Source organism: Manis javanica, chromosome 1 (genome assembly GCF_040802235.1).
Source record: "Manis javanica isolate MJ-LG chromosome 1, MJ_LKY, whole genome shotgun sequence".
In the NCBI taxonomy this organism is placed as follows: Eukaryota; Metazoa; Chordata; class Mammalia; order Pholidota; family Manidae; genus Manis; species Manis javanica.
In genome coordinates, this window is record NC_133156.1 from 135,952,329 (window position 1) to 135,971,905 (window position 19,577).

At 31.7% G+C, this 19,577-nt stretch overlaps 1 protein-coding gene across 4 annotated transcripts in view; it reads left to right on the plus strand.

Annotated features, from left to right (window-relative positions):
- Positions 1-19,577, plus strand: part of CDH18 (cadherin 18) — a 1,048,863-nt gene that overhangs the window by 932,566 nt on the left and 96,720 nt on the right. For all 4 annotated transcript variants that reach the window (XR_012131738.1, XM_073237622.1, XM_073237625.1 and 1 more), the window contains one exon: positions 11,518-11,705. Coding sequence is in view for 3 of the 4 variants with exons in the window: in XM_073237622.1 (XP_073093723.1) it covers positions 11,518-11,705 (188 nt within the window). In the remaining variant the exon portion in view is untranslated. The remainder of the gene's footprint in view (positions 1-11,517; positions 11,706-19,577) is intronic.

Sequence of the window (19,577 nt, forward strand, 5' to 3'; positions counted from 1 at the left end):
TTAGTTTAAATTATTTTACAAATGACAATTCATTTTGTATTTATTTCATCATTTAGTCCACACATTGTGCATATATACACATATACCATTTTATGACAAGTGCTCTTATTTTATAAGAGGAACCTGAAGTTCAGAGGTTTTTTAAAAGGTAAGGACTAATAACAATAAACTCAACTGATTATAAGCTTTCTTACAATTTATAAAACCAACTCGTCTACCTTATATTCAAGTAAATTTTACCACCACTATTTTTAAGATGTATATGGATATTATAGCTCTTAATAGAATGAAAACTCAAATTATACACAGTAGAGGCACAATAAACTCTTGGTCATAATACAGACAGCATTTCCCACTCTTTCTCTTTCCCTCCTTCTCACCATTAACTAATTTTTAAATTTATAACTCTATTAAAATTTATTTTAGAAATGAAAAGAAAATTGTAATTGTGATGAATATTTATTCTCTTCTATTTATTTTTATTTTTTTAAGAAAACTTAAGTATTGTTTAACAAGAAATCACTTATAAAGATATGAAGAATCCACAAGGGTAGTAAAATGCCCAAGGACTTATGTAATAGCAGAATTCTTACCACCTACAGAATGGAGAAAGGTGGGGATCTATTGGAACCTAGAGAGAGTCCTGGAGACAAAGGCACCTTGAAATAAGCTTGCCTTCGGTCAAGGGACTCAGTCAGCCCAAAGTGACTTTATAGTATTCTCTTTTGTTTTTAACAGTATTTTGATGATCAGTTGAAACATCAGTTCATTGTGAAAACAGTGATTTACCTGACAAGGAAACAATAAATGTGTACTTCCTGAGTGAACTCATTATATTTAATAGGACCTACCTTTCTTCAGTCATTAGCAGTCTATAAAAAAATGACTGACAGATACAATCTTTCATCTAAGTTAGATTCACTAAGAGTTTTGACATGGAGGCAGGACACACCCAGAATGTCACTCTGATTTGTTTTGAAGGGATTTTATTGTGCACTCATGTTGCACTAAATACACTGCTGCTTACCGAATAATTTAGTGATCAGAGTAGCTTGCAGTAAAGTACTTTTTCATTGACCCATAGGTATTATAACTCATCAAATAGCTATACATATAATCATAAGCTTTGTAAAATTCTTGGGGAAACAAAATGATATATTATGAGACTTGAATTGATGAAGCACCATGAAATGCACACAATGTATAATTCAATTTATGTGAAGACCATATCTAGTCATCAAATGGATCCAGTGGTCTGTTTATCTTAAGATATGATATTTTTACTTTTCTCCTGGCTTCTTTCTCTCTTTACCAAAGAAAGTCATCTTTCTTAAACCATTACTGTGCTTGATTCTAGCAGAGACATCTACACACGAAGTTCGCAAAAATATTCCCTCAAAGAATTTTTTTCTTTCTTTCTTCAGTTAATCTAACAAGGCCTGAGAAAGTGAGTCAGGTTGTTATATTGTCTCTTAAAGTTACCACTATATCTTAATTTAAATAAATTGACTATAAGCTAAGTGTTTGAAAACTAGAGAGTTAACTAGATTAAAAATTTGCTCCAAGTCTCTAAATTAGGGAGTTGCAAAATCAGTGGCCTAGAAAACAAGACAAATAAAGATCCAGCTCATGCAGGTTGCCCGTCAGTGTCGGTGAGCTGGGAGGCGACAGCAGAGACTGGATGGCACATTGCCCAGTTCCAGATAACGACTACACGTGGCAGGAAAATGTTAGGAAAGGGAACTAACTGTAATACACACAGGAAAAGAGAACAAATCAGTTCTTCTTTGGCTTGCTTGACTCCTTACTCAAGAACACGAGGGACGTCCCGTTCTCCTTCAGAGAAAAACATCTCGAGGTGTAAAATTCCTCAATACTAGTACTGCTACTGAAAGAAATCCATTAAGCTTCTTAAGATTCTTGTTCCCATCTCTGTTTTTAACTATGTTAGAGTTACTGCTTATTTTATTCCTAGCTAGGTAAAATTCTCTAGCATCTATTATTCTCTACAAAGAATATACGTAAAAAAAACCAGTACCTTTCATGAAAGTTCACTTATCAAACCTCTGTACCTTAAATGACAGGATCTGTATTTTGAGAATTGCTCTTGTAGGGTAAATAATCCATTTGTGGAAAGAAGATAACATGTCAGCTAATCTCAATAAAACAGTAGAAACTTATTTAACCAAACTTCCTCCAAGAACTTGAAATGATTGGAAATTGTAAGTCATCCAACTTTGGCTCACTTGGGACTAGAATTGAGAAAGTGCAAATATTGGGAGGATCACATCCTCCAAACTCAATAGACGGCAATATTTCTTGTAGGTACAGATGTTTAACTCATTTGGGTAAATTTTAATATTGGTCAAAAAGAAAATACCAGTGATGAATGAAGGTATTAAAGGTGATGCCATTTTGTCAAAAGCAAAATATTCGAGTATGGAACTACTGTTTTTATCATTTGTATTTTCATGAAAACAAATTAAAATGGTATATAATATATTCAGCATCAGTAATTTATTTGGGATGAATTTATTTGGAATGAAAAGAAACAAACAAGGAAGTGTGCCCTCTGATCCATCAATATATGTGAAGTGTATGTTTTAATTAGCATACACAAGTTGGGGTTTCTCCAGTATATTATTAAAAATGATATCTTGATTATTTTATTATGCTTATGGGCATATTTTGAAATTTGCAGTGAATTTCAATAAATGTCAGCATGTACTTGATTTAGATAGGCATCCCTATGCACTTTAAAAGAAGGTAGATTCTGCAGTTTTGTGGTTAGCTTTTTACATAAGTAAATTAGTTCAGGTTTATTCATTCCAGTTTCTATATCCATACAGAATTTGTGTTTATTATGTATTGAGAGATGTGGTTTTATTGTATCCCACTATGATGCTGGATTTTGTATCTGTTCTTTTATTTGCTACTACTTTTTGTTGTTTTCCTAGATATAGTTTGAAATCATGTTACTGGATGCACACAAATTAAGGCTTGATATGTTCCTCTTTAATTGAAAATGTTCACTGAGAAACATTTTTCTTTAGTATGTTATGTAACTTAATTACCATTTTGTCTGATGTTAGTATAACTATACCAGATTTTTCTTTTATTTTTTTAACAGTCGGATAATATTTTCTATCACATTTCAAACTATGTTGTTCTTATTTCTTACATTTCATGTAAACTGAGTTTTTATTGTTTTATTTTCATCTGTTTTCACAACTTTTGTTGTTTGATTTATTGCACTTATAATTAAACTGATATATTTCTGTTTAATTCTACCATTTTACTACATTTAAAATTTCTTTCCTTTTTTCTCCTTTCCTTTCTTTGCATTTCATATATTTTAGTCCATTCATTTTCTCCTCCATTAACATTTTTTTATTTCACTTTCTTCTATTTTTCTTTAATGTTCGTTCTAAATATTACAGTTCAGTTCATTCCACCTTAGACTATAATTTTATTTCTTGAAAGATAAACCAACTCTTTAAGACCACTACACCTATTTGATTTTTGCTATTTTGTCATTTTGTATATTAAGCCATATATGATATTGTTAATATTTTTGTTGTGTTAATTGGTAAAGACTCATTTTTTAAGTCAATAGTAATGTATCCTTTCTAGTGGTATTCTTTCCTGAATTTGTTTCTTCTAGAATATTTTTTATCTAAAGGAACTTCCAAATTTTCTGTAAAAATCCCTTTCTGTCCCCTTAGTGCTGCTCTTCTGTCAATGAATTATTCCTTTTATTAGTTTTGTTTTATAAACTTATTATTTTCCTTATGTCTGTGGAGAGTATTTCCATTGGGAGTTGAATTGTAATTTGAAGGATTTTCCATGTGTCAATAATTAATGGGGTGGTTTAATTGTCTCCTGATTATCATTTTGTCTGCTGTAAAATCAACTACCAGTCTTATTACTATTTTTTTTTAGAATTAGTTTATTCTCTCTTAATGGATCTTTCCTATATTAAGAATTTTTTGTGTTTCATATTAAGAAATTTAACTATGATGGATGTAGAAAGTATTTACTTTTTAAAAAATCTGCTTTTCAGTTATAAGGAATTTTTAAACTATATTTTCTGGGAAACTAGTTAGTTCTGAGGAACTTTGATCAGCATTTATTCAAATATTTCTTCAATCTTATTTTCTCAGTTTTCCTACTGGTTCTGCAAATGTATTTATGTTAGGTGCTTTAACTATGCATCATCAGTCTATTCTTCCTCTTTTTCTCTTTTTTAATTATTATTTTTCTCTCTCTCCTTTTTAATCTTGACCTTTTATATTGAATGTAATCTAGCATACTAATATAATATTCCAGTATGCTAATCTTCTTTTCCACTGTGTTTAAACTCCAAGTCACCTTGTATGTTAAATCTATTACGTGTACAATTGAACATTGAACTATTTTAGTTCTATAATTTTCATTTGGCATATTAAATATTCATGATTAGTAGCCACCAAAATTATCCATCTTTTTTCTATTTTTTCTTAAACATATAAATCAAGATTACTTCAAAACTCTTTTCTAAAAACTCCAGTATCAATATTAGATTTGGGTCATTTTATTGATTATTTGCTTTTTGGTTTTGGTAATTTTCCATTTGAAGACATGCCTTGGAATTATTTGTGGAACATTGTGTATAAATATTGTGTATAAATTTGTAGAAGTGATTATTTCATTTTCCTCCACAGACAATTCAGTTATTTTCTTGAAGGTATATGCAATATATAATTTAGGATTACCTAAATTAGTTAGAATTGGTCTGTTTTAATGTTTCCATTATTTTTGTGAGTTAGCTCTTACTCCTAAAATCTAATTTTTCTGTATAATCAGCCACATCTATACTCTAGTATCCACCTGAGTCTCCAGCATTCACCAGTTCTGATTCCTAGTGCTTCAGGGATGGCATTTTGCTTTCCAGCTCTGCATTCTCATGGTTTCTTGGGGTCCTCACATGTGCATATGTACTGTATGTGTCTACAGTTACCACAGAAAAATTGAATTCATGTTTTGGGGCTCATTTCTCTGAGGTGTCTTCTTCTCTGTACCTTTGTTCTCATTCGATCTACAATGCCATCCCTGAAACCCAATCTCTGTCTTTACAAACTATGTCATTTCTGCTTGGACTCTTGCCCCTACTTCACTAATCATTAACATTTAATGATACAGTCTAAGAAATTATGTGACAAAGATCACATATGGCATATGAAATTATGGCATATTCAGAAACAAAAACATGAAATAATAATATCTGTATCTCTATGCCACATAAAATTACATGTTCTTAAAACCAAAATAGGTAATACTAGCACTATTTGAAGGTTTCTTTAATACTTGATGATAAGGTAGAATATAATTCAGAAATTGTTCAAATATATTCAAACTGAAAAAACTTTACTAATATGGTACAAATAATTTAGAATCTAAAATTTAGCAATGCACATTGAACCACTTCATATCTCAGCAAGTGTAAGCTTCATACTCAGGTATTGAAATTATAATTCTTCTGATATATTTAGGTTTTCCAGATAAGAGAAATTTCTACCTTAAAATAATTTAAGGATTCAAAAATGCAATAGATTCTGTAGTAGATATTTGGTGTAACAGACATTTTATTCTGGGAAAAAAATACTCTCCACCCACTATCTAATTTTTTTCCATGAAAGCATATCTAATTGTCTCTGAGAGAACCAACTTTCATGATAATTGCAGGAAAAGAAATTTTGGTGTGTGAATTATCAATATTTTGTTTTGATAATGAAGTTCTAATATGAAAAAGGAGCTTTAACTTTAGAGGAATGGGGAGGAACATGACCAATGATTTCAGCAGTTTAGCAAACAGCTGACTCATACTGAATTAGCTGTAGAGTCTGTAAATTGTCACCAGCTACAGAATCCCAGAGGCTTCCTTTTGCTCACACATCCCCCTCTTCAGCTAGAGGGCTTCCACTGTTGCACATTTGCATAGGAGCTCCAGTGCTTCCCATTTCACTGACTCTGAAAATATAGAGAATATTGTGGCAGTCATGGCCCCTTTCTAGAGTGCTCTGTTGTAGAGTTCTCTGAAATGCTGTCATACTCTGGAATAGTAAGAGTTTAGGAAATTATGTGTATTCTGCTACTGACTTTAATTATTTCCATGTGGCATGAATCCAGGACTCATTCTGAAATACAAAACTAATCTCTGCTTAGTAGTCAATGGAAGCAACAGCATAGACATTGACATTAAGAATTCAAACTGGGGAAATAGGAGATTAGATACAAATGGATATAAAATACACTGGAAGACAAATCTGAGGAAATTAGCCAGAATACATCAGAGAGGCAGAGATTAAACCAACAAACAAAAAAAACCCCACAAGAGATCAAAATATATACCAAAAGAAAACGAAGTTTCAATGTACAATAATAGGAATTTCAGACAAAGACATAAAAGAGAATGGAAGGTAGTTTTAAAACAAATAAACAAACCAGATGAAAAGGTTTCAAGAATAAGTACAGATATTATATCCTTAAATACATAATCATAAAATGTCCTAAGCAGGATGGAAAAATATTATCACCTAGATGTGTTATGTGTTAGGGTAAAGTGTAGAATCCCAAAACCAAAGAGAAAACAATTTAACATACCATGAGCTTCTCACCAATAATAACAATACAGATGACAGTAGAGAATTGTCTTCAAAATTAATGAGAAGGGGAAAAAATTATTACTCTAGAAATCTTTCACCTACTAAATTGCATTAAAAATGAGAGTTAAAGATGTGTTAAAACAAAAAGAATGAGTTCCTGTTCAGAGAACCTCACTGGATAACTACTTAAGGTATTTGTGTCAGAGATTACAATCATTACACAATACCCACCCTCATTTTTCTTACTTCCTCATAGAATTCTGTTTATAATAGAATTTTACTAACTTCTCATACTCAAGTACTTGATATCTCTTTTATCTTGCCTGGTAGATTTAATTATTTGCACATCACAATTATTCATTGACTCCCTCCCTCTGCCATACTTTCCTGTAAGTGAAAGATATTTTCCCACTGAATCTGAGATGGGCCAATTATATTGCCGTGGATCAATTATTAGTCAATGGAATGTGAAAGGTTATGGCTAAAACTCATCTGAGCAGAAAACTTAATGGGCTTGCCTGTTCGGGCTCAATTCCTCTTCCTGGCCTCCACTCTGACAACAACATAACCTGGAAAGAAGCTGCTCCTTCAGCCTAATGAGAAGACAGTGAAGCTCAGTGGAGGTGAGCACACCAGACTTCAGCAGAGCTGAAGCAAGAAAGAGATCTTATGTAATTTGAGAAGAAATACATTTTGTGGTTGTAAATCATTGAAATATACGAGTTATCTGTTGATGCAACAATTGACTAAAAAAATGATTATGTATTCTATTGTATAATATAAAAATTGCCTCTAGACAGATATCATTTATTATATCTGTCTAGAGGCAATTTTCTTTCACCACCACTACACTACAACAAAGTATGGGGAATTGTGTTTGTGTTTGAAGAAGACAGTACAAGTAAAGCTAGAAAGAAGTTAGAAAATGACTTTGTTTTGTTTTTTGCTTTGGTAAAACATTCACTTGGGATAACCTGAAAGGCAGAAAATGTACCCAATGAACACACGGCTTTCAAAGAAGAGAAGAGAGAATGTCTGTAGTGCATATTGATTGCTATTAGCTGTATTTGATAAGGTACTAAGAAAGACATGAGCTTGGAAAAAAATATGGCCTATTTTCTAATAGACATGGAAGAGGAAGAAACTAGAAATTTCATGACTTTCAGGACTAAAAATCGAAATTTACAAGGTTACCCAAATAAGTTAGCCTCAGGGCTTTCAGCAAAGAAATGCTTGTGATGATTGTTTGGAATAACTTCTGAATTGCATTCCTGTGGATGCCGAATATGTCCTTGATACCTCAACTCTGTGTTTTGCCAGTGACATACATGGTTTGGCATTTGGACTATAAACAGACATACTAGAAGCCATGTTTGAAGAGAAGCTTTACATGTACTTTAGTGGTTTCATTCTGTGCTCATGATCTCACCCTCCCAATGACTGCTTTTCAGTTCTTATTGTGGAATTAAAATTCACCTGGTCTCCTGAGCCAATCCTAGCAGAGTCGTAGCTTAGTCATAGTTTTCAGATAATGCAAGATTAAGTTAAATATGCCTTGTTGCAAGCTACTGAGATGTTTTGGCCATTAATCAACAGAGAAACGTCCTGAAGGTTCATAAATTTAAGACTTAAATGCTGTTTATGTTTTAAAGGAAAATATGTGATTTTTTTATGGCGTTAGAAGAGGGAAATATTAAAAAAGCAAAGACATTAAACATAAAATGGTTTATTGATATTGCTACATATACATCAAATTTCAAGTAACAGATATAAACAGGAATAAGACAAACTATTGGTATTTAAATTTTAAGGCATAATAGTTATAATTATATGTAATTTATGAGATAGGAAAGTTATAAAAATCTTTTGCATCAAAATCACTGAAGTTAGGAGCATATAAAATTACTGCAATAAAAGAGAAGATAATCTTACAGATGTCCAGAAATCTGAAGATAAGCCAACTATAGACACCAAATTTTCTTTTTAGGACTAATTAATATATTTAATAGAATAGAACCTGAAATGGCTTCAGTATAATAGGAAAAGAAGGCTTGACAATTCTGATATAAATACATTTTGTTGAAATAAAAAAAAAAACAGACACCATGATGATGTGTGAAAGGATATATAAGGAATAAATTAGGAATTCTAGAAGACTGAAAATGCTTAATTAAAATCAGTCTTGGAAGCAGTAAAAATAATATATATATATATATATATATATATATATGTACAATGATATAAAAATGAAGAAAGTAAAGTGAGAGAGAAAAATCTCCATTCAACTAGCAAAGTAGCATTTTATATGTGGAAGGGGACAGAGAAGAAAACTATGAAATGTAAATATCCTTTCAAAAACAAAAATAAACATTTTGAAGGAAATCTTTCATTGACTGGGAAAAAAAAGATTCAGAATTCATATTAAAATATTTGAACATGTTTTAATATTAAAAGACCAGCTAGAATTAAACACGTCCTTGTGGTATTTATTGGTTTTAAAGACCAAAATAAATCCTAAAGTCATGGATGCAGGAAAAGAGCTTCCCTCAGAGCATTCAGCTGGCTGCTTGTAGTTTTCTCCTTTGCTAAACTGTATCCCCATCTCCTCACAACATACAGTTGTGCAAAGGTATGGACACTTCTGCTGGATTGGACAGAGTTTTTGTATCACACAATTTTATATCAATTCATTATACTTCAGCTCTCCACAAAACATGACCCATTTGTACAGACACTGAAATTTTCTTTGCAAAGATTAAGTTGCTTTGTAATACTACAAGAATATTAATTCTGTAATTAGTTTATTTACCTCTGTGCACTAACACTTCTTTTATTTACAAGTGTAATCATCTCACTTTTAGCTAGCTGAAAATCCTTTGGAAGGCTTAGAGATTACGCAGATTTATGATTTAGCTGGAATTTAGAGACTATAGCAACCAGGAACTTCACTTTCTAGCTTCTTTTTCTCAGACCAATTTTAGGAGCTATGTTCTGATTCATTTTGTAACTTGTCTACATATTTTTGTAAGAGAACAGTGTCTGATTTTATATATAACTGCCTAAGAACAATATGCTACTTTTAAGGATTCTGAAAATTATTATGGCTTTTTTCTGATACTGAATGCCCTTAGAGTAGGTACTTCAACATGAATTTTGGAAACATAGTCACTGTCAAAACCTTCTTCTAAAATTACATAGCATTGCCGCCAAAGAGAGACTAAAGTTCTTTCTACACTTTGGGAACGCAGTCTTTATGGATCACTTTAATCAGCTGCCTACTGTTTCACCAACCAACTGTGAGAAGAACAGTAGAGTCCTATTACAGTTTGGGTCTCATGCTTTCCCATGTCAATTAACCACATCAAGAGGGATAGTCTTTACCAATATGGCAGATCCTTATGAAAACACATGTTTAAGTTCAAGGAATCATGTGTTTCATGGAAGAGAATGCTCTTTCTTGGAACTGTTATATTGGTGAAGACTGTTGAACTAAAAAAATAATATTTGATGTCAGGCAGTGTCTCAAATATCTATAGAAGAGAACTGGGGAAAATCTTTGTTGATTAATGAATAAACACAGTCACACACAATTATTAGTATCAACATATAACACTTTAAAACATATAGTTACATCTTTAGAAGCAAGTTAGAATTTTCCATATACTTACCAGATGCATTAACATTAAGAAAAATTATTATCATACCACAACTACCAAGATATTGCCTCAGGGAAACTATTCCAGAGAGGCTCCTCATTCACTTATCTATAAAGTCTAATTCTGACCATGTATATTGGTTATGTTACTATTAATGTAGTCTTGGATGAAACTTTTATTAAATTACATTTTAATTGAAGGTTCCTGTTATTTATATTGATATTTTAGATTTGCTATAATAAATAGTTTTAATAGATATGTTTCTAACTTGTCAATAAAATAATGGTAATGGCTTGGCTATTAAGCTTCCTAATATTGATTTCCTAGAAGGGGAGTTCATAGTATTTAGTTATTTTAGCATCAGGACAAACTTTGAATTAAAAAAATTTTTCAATGTAAACATTTAGTATCAAGAAATACTGAAAATATATATCTTCATATCAGATGAGATTTATTGGTTTAATACTGTTTGAATGTTAGTTATAGGATCTAATGTATCAAAAATAATGCCAATCACAAACACTGCATATCTTATATAGTCATTATATGTACTTTCTCATCCTTTAACTTGGTCATTATTATTTTTAATTTTAATAAATTTATTTTATTTATGACTTTATTATAAAACTACTTCAAATTATTTTTAGAAGTTGACTGGGTATACATGATAAATAAATTATATATATATATGTATTTGGTCTCTCTGTCATGATGTGTACTTTTCACTAAACTTACATTTATTGATCAAAATAATTATCATATTCACAGATAGGCTATACTCTTTTATGTTTTAACTTTGAATTACATGTTCCTATACTTTTATATTTTAATTTCACATGCTAGATGGAAAAAAGTGGTGATTGCACTAGTACTTGACTAATTCAGTTTTTGCTCAACATCAACATGCAAACTTGACCTCTCATCTATTTTTCTGCTACTTATGAATTTATATCTGATAAAATATTTTATATTCAGATACTGATGCATTCTTTTCATGTAGGCTATTTTACATACATTTTAAAGTTTATATATATTTAATATGTCATTACTAAGTAATATCCTGATACTTAAAATCTGAAAATGAATCTGTTTTACATGTCTTTATATAACATTTATTTGAATATATGGTCTAAATATTTTAATATCTTTTCCTTGTAAAATGATTATTTTATGAACATTATCATCATCAAATAAGTTTAATATGAACTGTTTTTCAGAGCACTATCAGCTATATGTTCCCGAATCAGCCCAAGTTGGTTCAGCTGTTGGGAAAATCAAGGCAAATGATGCAGACACAGGTCCAAATGCTGACATGACATACTCCATCGTTAATGGTGATGGTATTGGGATATTCTCCATCTCTACTGACAAAGAGACCAGAGAAGGGATCCTTTCCTTAAAGAAGGTAAGAAGCATATACTGTTAGTTATTTCGGCATCTCACTCATTTTTCCATGAAAGGAAATTTGGCAGAGGTGTGAATAATCCATACTGTCAGGTCGCTAAAATGGTAAAATACCTCTTTGAGATATAATTACATTTTAAACATGGTTATGTCTGACTCTCTGATCCTCTCTAAAGAAATACATTTTGTTATAGTGGGAAGATCTGATATAGAATACACCATAGATGTGTCCCCCATCTTTATTTTCACTTAACAGATTTATCACGAATGCCAGTTTTATTCACATCTTACTCTGGGTTATACTAATCAGTATACTAACCTTTCTAACTAATGTAAAAATCTTCACCATGTAAGCTAACACTCATTAGGAGACAGAATTTTGCCTGACAATCATGGATCCATCAGGACAGATTTAGGGAAACTCTTAACCTCTCCCCACTCTTTTTTATTCCTAAAGATTGTTTTCCTACTAAGAATCAGTCATTGATTCAAATGAATCTATTGTATTTTGCTTTTAAGAGTATATAATGGTAGAAAAAAGATGCAGATTTTCACAAAGGGGGACATTTAGTCTGCGAGTCAACTGCTTAACAGTAAAAACTGAAGTCAGATGTAGGAGAACTGATAAATTCACAGTTTTAATATAAAATAACAAAAACATTGAATTGTATACTCTGCTAAATATCTTTTAAGAGTGAAAGGTTTTTTTTAAAAAAAAATCAAGGAATACTCCAACAAACCTTTCAGAAGAGAACTTCTAAAAGGTGTATTTTGGACAGAATGATATTGATGTCATATGGGGTCATAAGAGATGCCAGAATAAATTAATTCTTTATTTGAAAAAAAAAAGAGTATATAATGGTCATGTCCTTGTAAAAATGAAGTGGAACAAAGATAATTAGCAGAAAGGAACACACTCCTAAAGTACTGTGCCTCAGTCCTCAGATGTTTAACAATTTAAGATTGGAAATCTAATAACATTAAGATCCTTAGAACTTACCTTCATATATTTTGAATCAGAAAGACTGGAGAGGGGCTGAAGAACTGGTCTTTTAAATAAATACCCCAAATTATTCTACTTTAAAATATGTTTAGAACACAAGTGAGAAATCTTATCTTGATGTACTACAATGGATACTAAAGTGAATCTATCTATCATCTATCATCTAATTATCTGTCAGTTAATTTTGTATACACTTTTCCACTGGAACTATATAAAATCTCATTAATTTTTCAAATAATTACAATCTTGTATGGATTAAAACTGAGGATTAACTTGCCTTTTGGATGCTACAAAAAAGCCTGCCAAGTGGAACTTAAGTGTATAAATATCTACACAGCAGTAGTCATCACAAGTTGATGTAAAATATTGATGTATTCATCTAAAATATTTTTTCATTTTAATTGTTCTTTCTTGAGATTTTCATGAGAAACATTATGAAGCAAATAAATGAGAAAATGAGAAAAGGAGCATTTTAATTGTAAGTTTGGAGAATGAAAGTGTATTTCTATGCAGATGGGTAAAAGGCCAGTAGATACAAGGAACTGACAATAGTAAAGAAAGGATAATTGGTTTAAGAAGATGAGCTCAGGTAGAGGTGGGCCTGCATAGGATCTTGACCAAAGGGGGAAGAAGCAACCCATGAGAGCATGTCTCCTTCCCTGAGAAAGTCCAACAGGAGACAGAAGTAAATTGTTGCAGTAAGTCTGCAGTGATCTAGCCAGAGTCAAGCAGGAAGCTGGGGAAGTCCTTACCTATTGAACAGCATCATCTTTATAAAGCCAGAAGTAACACCATATTTTGAATATACTCATAAGCTGAAATACAAGTGTAAAATGTGGGATGAAGGACAGTGGAACTCTTGCCAGCCTGCATGGCCTTAATTAATTTGACACTATTTGTGAAAAATGAAGGCTAAATGTTATATGCGCATATATACACGTATATGTACATATATATTTAACACTTTTCATTCTATATTGCCCACACACACATAGTTATTTTCAAGATTAAAATTGTTTTAATTTTGTAAGTAGTTGTGATGTTACTACTGATTATGATGTTACCAAAAATAATCTTGACACAAAGTTCAAATTATCTTTCACTTTTTTTCCCATGAATTACTTTTTTTAATATAGTCTACACTTCATCTAAAATGCATTAATGTCTGTATTCATCTAATGTTTTCATCCTTCAGATTAGATTATCATTCTCATAGTTAGTTCATTGCTATATATTTTATGTTGTGAATAAATGCAACTTGAAAGCTAACCTATATAGCTCAGTGGATTCTAAGCTTAAGATGTACTTATTCAGATGGCAGGAAATGGATAAAACAGCAATTTAAAATCTCTTCCTTATTTAATCTCTAAGGCAGCTCGCCTTAGCAAGCAAGGCAGAACAGCTAATCTTCCCAAAGATCAAAATCAGCATTGCTCTCTTAAATCAGCTTGCTGAAGCATCTGCACATTGCTGTCCATATCATCCCTTCATCAGAAAATTGCCAAGTTGAATTCACCGGTCCATGGTGTGGTACATTGTAAATACACTTTGATAACTTTCATTCGTTGTTTAATGGAGCCTGACTGGGTGGAAAGGGGAAAAAAGATAAGGTTGAATGCAAGTTGATGCACTCTTTCTTCTGACATCAGCCTCTATAGTTAGGATGCTCTTCTTAGCAGTTTTTCTCAGATTCTCCTCTCATGTTCTCTGTATCAGTTTGTGCTCTTTATAGCAGTTGTTCCATTTTATTTTATTTTATTATTTTATTTTTATTTTAATTCAAGGCTCTAACCCTATTTAATCTCCTGACTTTCAGTAAATACTACCTGTAGTATCACTTTCCTTCTTCAAGCATATTTAATTGCATATCCAAGGCCTATTTATTAAGCCAAAAATTCTTTAAATTTGGTCTTCAAATCAATGAAGGGTAGTGGAAATATGATAGTTACTATCAGATAAACTAAAAATTTTGGTCCTTACATTTAAGAGATATATGACAACTCAAGTCTTTGAGTCTTCCATTTTCTTAAGTACGTTACAGGGTAATTATTACAACTAGGTAAGGTGAAAATAGTTTCTAAACTGTGTCTGCCTAGTAATTACAATAATACCTCAATAGGTACTTTTCTGCTTATCTTCCCTTTTTTGCACCAAATTTTAATTATACCACATTCTAATTACACTTTTCAGACCACTCCATGTGGTTATTTTAATGCCCTCCTCTATTTCATGTTATGCAGTTCACCTGTAAGCACACAAAGAATAAATTATCCTGTGTGTCCTGTATCATATGTACAGGTTGTTATTAACATTTCTTGGTAGTCTACTTCTCTTTCCTTCTGTAAAATAAGATTTTTTTCAAAGTCCAAAATTAATATTGTCTTTGTAGTGTAATATTTCCAGGTATATTTCAGTTACAAGTATCCTTCTTTGTGTTCCCCTCATTTTACATAATCCTACTAGGCATTTCACTAATTCTTGCCTCAGAAAAATAGCAATTCCGTATCCGTCTTAAATCAGCTATCCTGATAGAATAGGAAATTTTAAATCAGCTAGGTCTGATAGAATAGGAAACCCTTAATCTAATTAATTCACTCTGATGCACTGATAATTTCCTTGAATTTGTATCTATTTGTGTTAAAAGTGTATCCTTTTCTATGGTAATTGTTAAACATGTTTGTAATTGGGTACTTTGTATTGTTCTTAAATTCCATAACCTACCTTGTGTGAAAGATCATTCTACCATTTTATTTAACAAATTGCTTGAGATGACTCATAAGAGTAATATAGAGTTATAAAATTATATTTTTTAAGTTTAAGTTAATCCTAAAAGAAAAATAAAAAAGAAATGTATTCAACTTTAACCATATGAAGTCTGCTCCAACTAAATACATTTTTCATTTTTTTTTAGTGGATTGTGTTTATTGATTTTTTTTTTCTTTATCATCCCTTGCCTTGCATTCAGTGACAGAATAAGAATCAGGATATTCTTTGCCATTGGACTGTAAAGTTTTTGGACTGTGAACCAAAGAGTGCAATAAATAAGGCATCCTAAGCTATTGCAAATGCACGTACAGGCAAACATATGAACAAATTTGTATAGAGGAAGAAATAAATTTCTAATTCTAAAACTATTTACAAAAACTGAACATTTGTTAGAGATTTCATTATAAAAAACATCTCAGCCATGCTGCTATTTTTATTCTTATAAGGCTCTAATATTTGGAAAGTAGTTCTCCTGCTCAGCCAGAAGCTAAAACAAGAAGAGTCCAAGATTCAGTTCAGTGAAATTTCTCATTATATTTATAACTTTGACAGAGGACTGCTTTGGGGTAGTTTTGTTCTTACTATTTATCTATACGCATGGCCATGGGGTGATAGAATATTTGAAACTACTTGGAATGTTAACATCCACATCCCTTAACTATTGGTAAATTTTCACGTGTGGACATACTGAAACACAGACACACATGCATGCACACATATGTGCTTTTATAGAAATGGACATAATATTAAAGATATAAATATTCTTTACGTATCTGTATGATGTGCATTTGTTATATGAAATAAAATATTTCCATTTATTTTCCCAGTCTTCAAATAACAGTAGCAAACATGTATACTTATCTTTATTGATATCCTTAGGATGATACATGTCGAATGAGCATGGCACTCCTCTGCATAAATTTACAACAAGAAAGCTTATACATGTTTTCTAGTCTCCCCAGAATGGCCACCATCTAGGAAAGGCCTCTGACAGCAAACCATGGTCTAATGTGAAAGCCTTGCTGAAGAAACATCACTCAGATTCATGTCACTTGTCTTAGTTTTGAAAAAAATAGTATCTTTAAGATAAACATTTTTTAAGAAAAAAGTTTAATAATATCAGTCACTATTCTGGGATTTAGCCATATTTGTATTTTTGAAGTGACATTTTTCATGCATTCAAATATTGAAATCAATTCAATTATAATCATTCCATTCCCTCAATTGAAAACCTGGATGATGATGCAATATAGAAACTGGACCAAAGAGAAGTCACAAGGTGTCAGGAAAACAGAATTTTAGGACCTTCTTGAACTCGAAGAAGAACCGAGTCATAGAGCAACATGGATAACTTCTGTTTTCAGTATCCTAGTTTTGATGGTTATAGAGTTCCAGAGCAAGAATTATATTAGTGTGATTTAATGAACACTAGATGTGATTAATGAGAAACAATTAAAAAATCCCATGTAGAGCTGGCTGTACAATGATGGATGGGAAAGTATCTACAGTAATATAAAATGTGTTCATATTAGAGAAGCAAAAGTATTATTTCATAACTGAAAGAGCATTGATATGTAAAAGTAATTACTAGGAGTAATAGGATTAAATTAAGAAATTAAAATTTTAAATAGTAATTGAAGTCAACCTATTGATAGTGGGCTGATTTAGGTTATTGAGCAATAAGTAAAAACTAGGAGAAGCCCCTCTGCCTGAGGCAGTTAATGTTAAAACAGCATAAGCACTTCTAACAGAGACAGAGGACACTGAGGATTTCACATGAAAAGGATTTCAATATTTTATTTCTACAAGTCTGTGAATTAAGGAACTCAAGAAGGAACTCAGAGTTCTCATAGCCAGAATTAATGAAATTATCATTAGTGAAGTTACAGGTTCATTTTCAATGTTATTATAAATACTTGGGAATAGGTAATAATGTACCTGTTAATAGTGAGGACATTATATTCCATTAAAAATCTGCTCATCTGTAGTCATCAAATTGGAATATCATGTTGCACTATTTATGTGATAATGAGATTTCAGGCAGTATGGCATAGTGCTTTAGAGCACAATTTTATAGAGACCCACTGCCTGAGATCAAATCCCAAATGTGCTGCTTACAAGGCTTGCTGCCACCAGGAAAGTTTAACTTTTCTGTCCCTTGATCTCCTTATTTGTAACTGTGAACCAATTATAACTCACAGAAGTGTTATGATAATTAAATGGATGAGTATATGTTAATTGTTAAGGTCACATATAGATATTAATTATTCATATTTTAGAAATAATATAGAATTTTTCACCCATCAAATGTAAATCATGGAATGACACTTTTCTGTACTCTAAAAACAGCTATATTTCAGATTGAGGAAGAGCTATTAATCACCCACCACATACGAGGAATTATGCCAGATACCTGAAATGTGAAGATGAATTAGATAATATTCTTTCTCTTTGGGAAAACGGAGTAGACATGAAACATTATTATAATACAAGATGTCAAATGCTAATGGTTCAGGTTTACTTGGATTGTTATAAACTCATCACAGACGAAAGGGTGCCGATTTTTCAAAGATGAAGAGCCAGGGAAAACTTTGCCTGGGAAATTACTTTTAAGCACGCAATGGAGCAATATGTACCAGATACTCAGGAAAATGAATGTGAGTCATGGGCTTTATATCCAACTACATTGTCCTTCAAGTATGGAGATCACAGGCAAACAATTGTGAATATTAAGAATGAGTGAATATTCTATTGAGGAATACCTCATCTAACCAAAACAGCTGTGGCATCAATTACCTAAAATCTTCTATGCCTCCCCTGAAAGAAACCTTTAGGGCCTACAGCTGCAAAGCTGAGGTTTCTGAACATCTGACTTTGAATCCCATCCTACAAGTGGTTGAAATAGAATGCAAATTCAATTCCCAACCATGCTGGGGTGACTTCCTCCCCAGGATGTCAAGGCAGTCATAGAAATTAGAAGGGGTACAGTACAGATTATCTATCTACTAGAGCCCCTAGTAGGAGCACAGTTCTGCCAAGTTTCAGACTTCCTGTTCCCCAAACTGTGAGAGAATTTCTCTTAAGTCACCCCATTTACCATAGTTTGTCGTGGCAGCCCTCAGAAATCAATGCAGTGGCATTAACACAGAGACCTAATAAACTCATTCAAATATTAAGCAACATTAATATTTGTGAATGCCTGTAGAACCATTCTAAGTAGTATCCCAGTCACAAATAGAATTATTCCAGGAATGCTAGGATGGTTTAAGTTTTGTAGACTGGATCATATGAAATTACCTATTATATATTCCATATATTGTTGACATAAGTAATTTCACATGCTTAAGACTAATTTATTTTTTTTAAGTTGAGAACTGACAATACATCATGTTATATTTGCTGGTATTTACATATTGCTGATCTATTTGATTATCAGCTATGATTGTCATAACTGTAACATAGTTAGAACTGCTAGATAAAGTACAGGATACCTAGCCAAATTCTAATTTCAGATAAATGATAAATAATTTCTTACTGTAAGCATGCCCATGTGATAATTGATACATACTTTATTAAAATATTTTAATTTATTAGATTTTGCAACCCTACATCACAGAACTTAGAATGCAATTGGGACTTGTCCAGAGAATAAAGCCCAAGGCAAATTCCATAAAAATGGAAAAGAACCTGAGAATATTCTTGGAATATTTTTCCTTAAACTTTGATGTTATATTAGTAATCCCCAGTAGAACAGTTCTGCCTTAAGCTTACCTGCTTTTCATATTAAACACTAAATTAATGATCCAGACTTGCAGGTTTGCACAACAAGGAAACTTGACATAGTCTTGAGATTTTGTTAAATAGAATAAAGTTTTTTCAAATTATAAATCCCATCTCCAACATCAAATATCTTGGTGAAGCAAATTTTATGAATTAAATAATGGTAAACAAATCATCGAAGAACTGATGCCCACTCTTTAGAAGAATCTTCAAATAGCTCTAAAAGGAATAACTTTTTCCAATTCTTTCTTCAGCTTGAATGTTTTAATCAGCTGTTCAGTCTGAATGATTATTATCAGAATCTGTGAAAGAGCTAAAAGCATA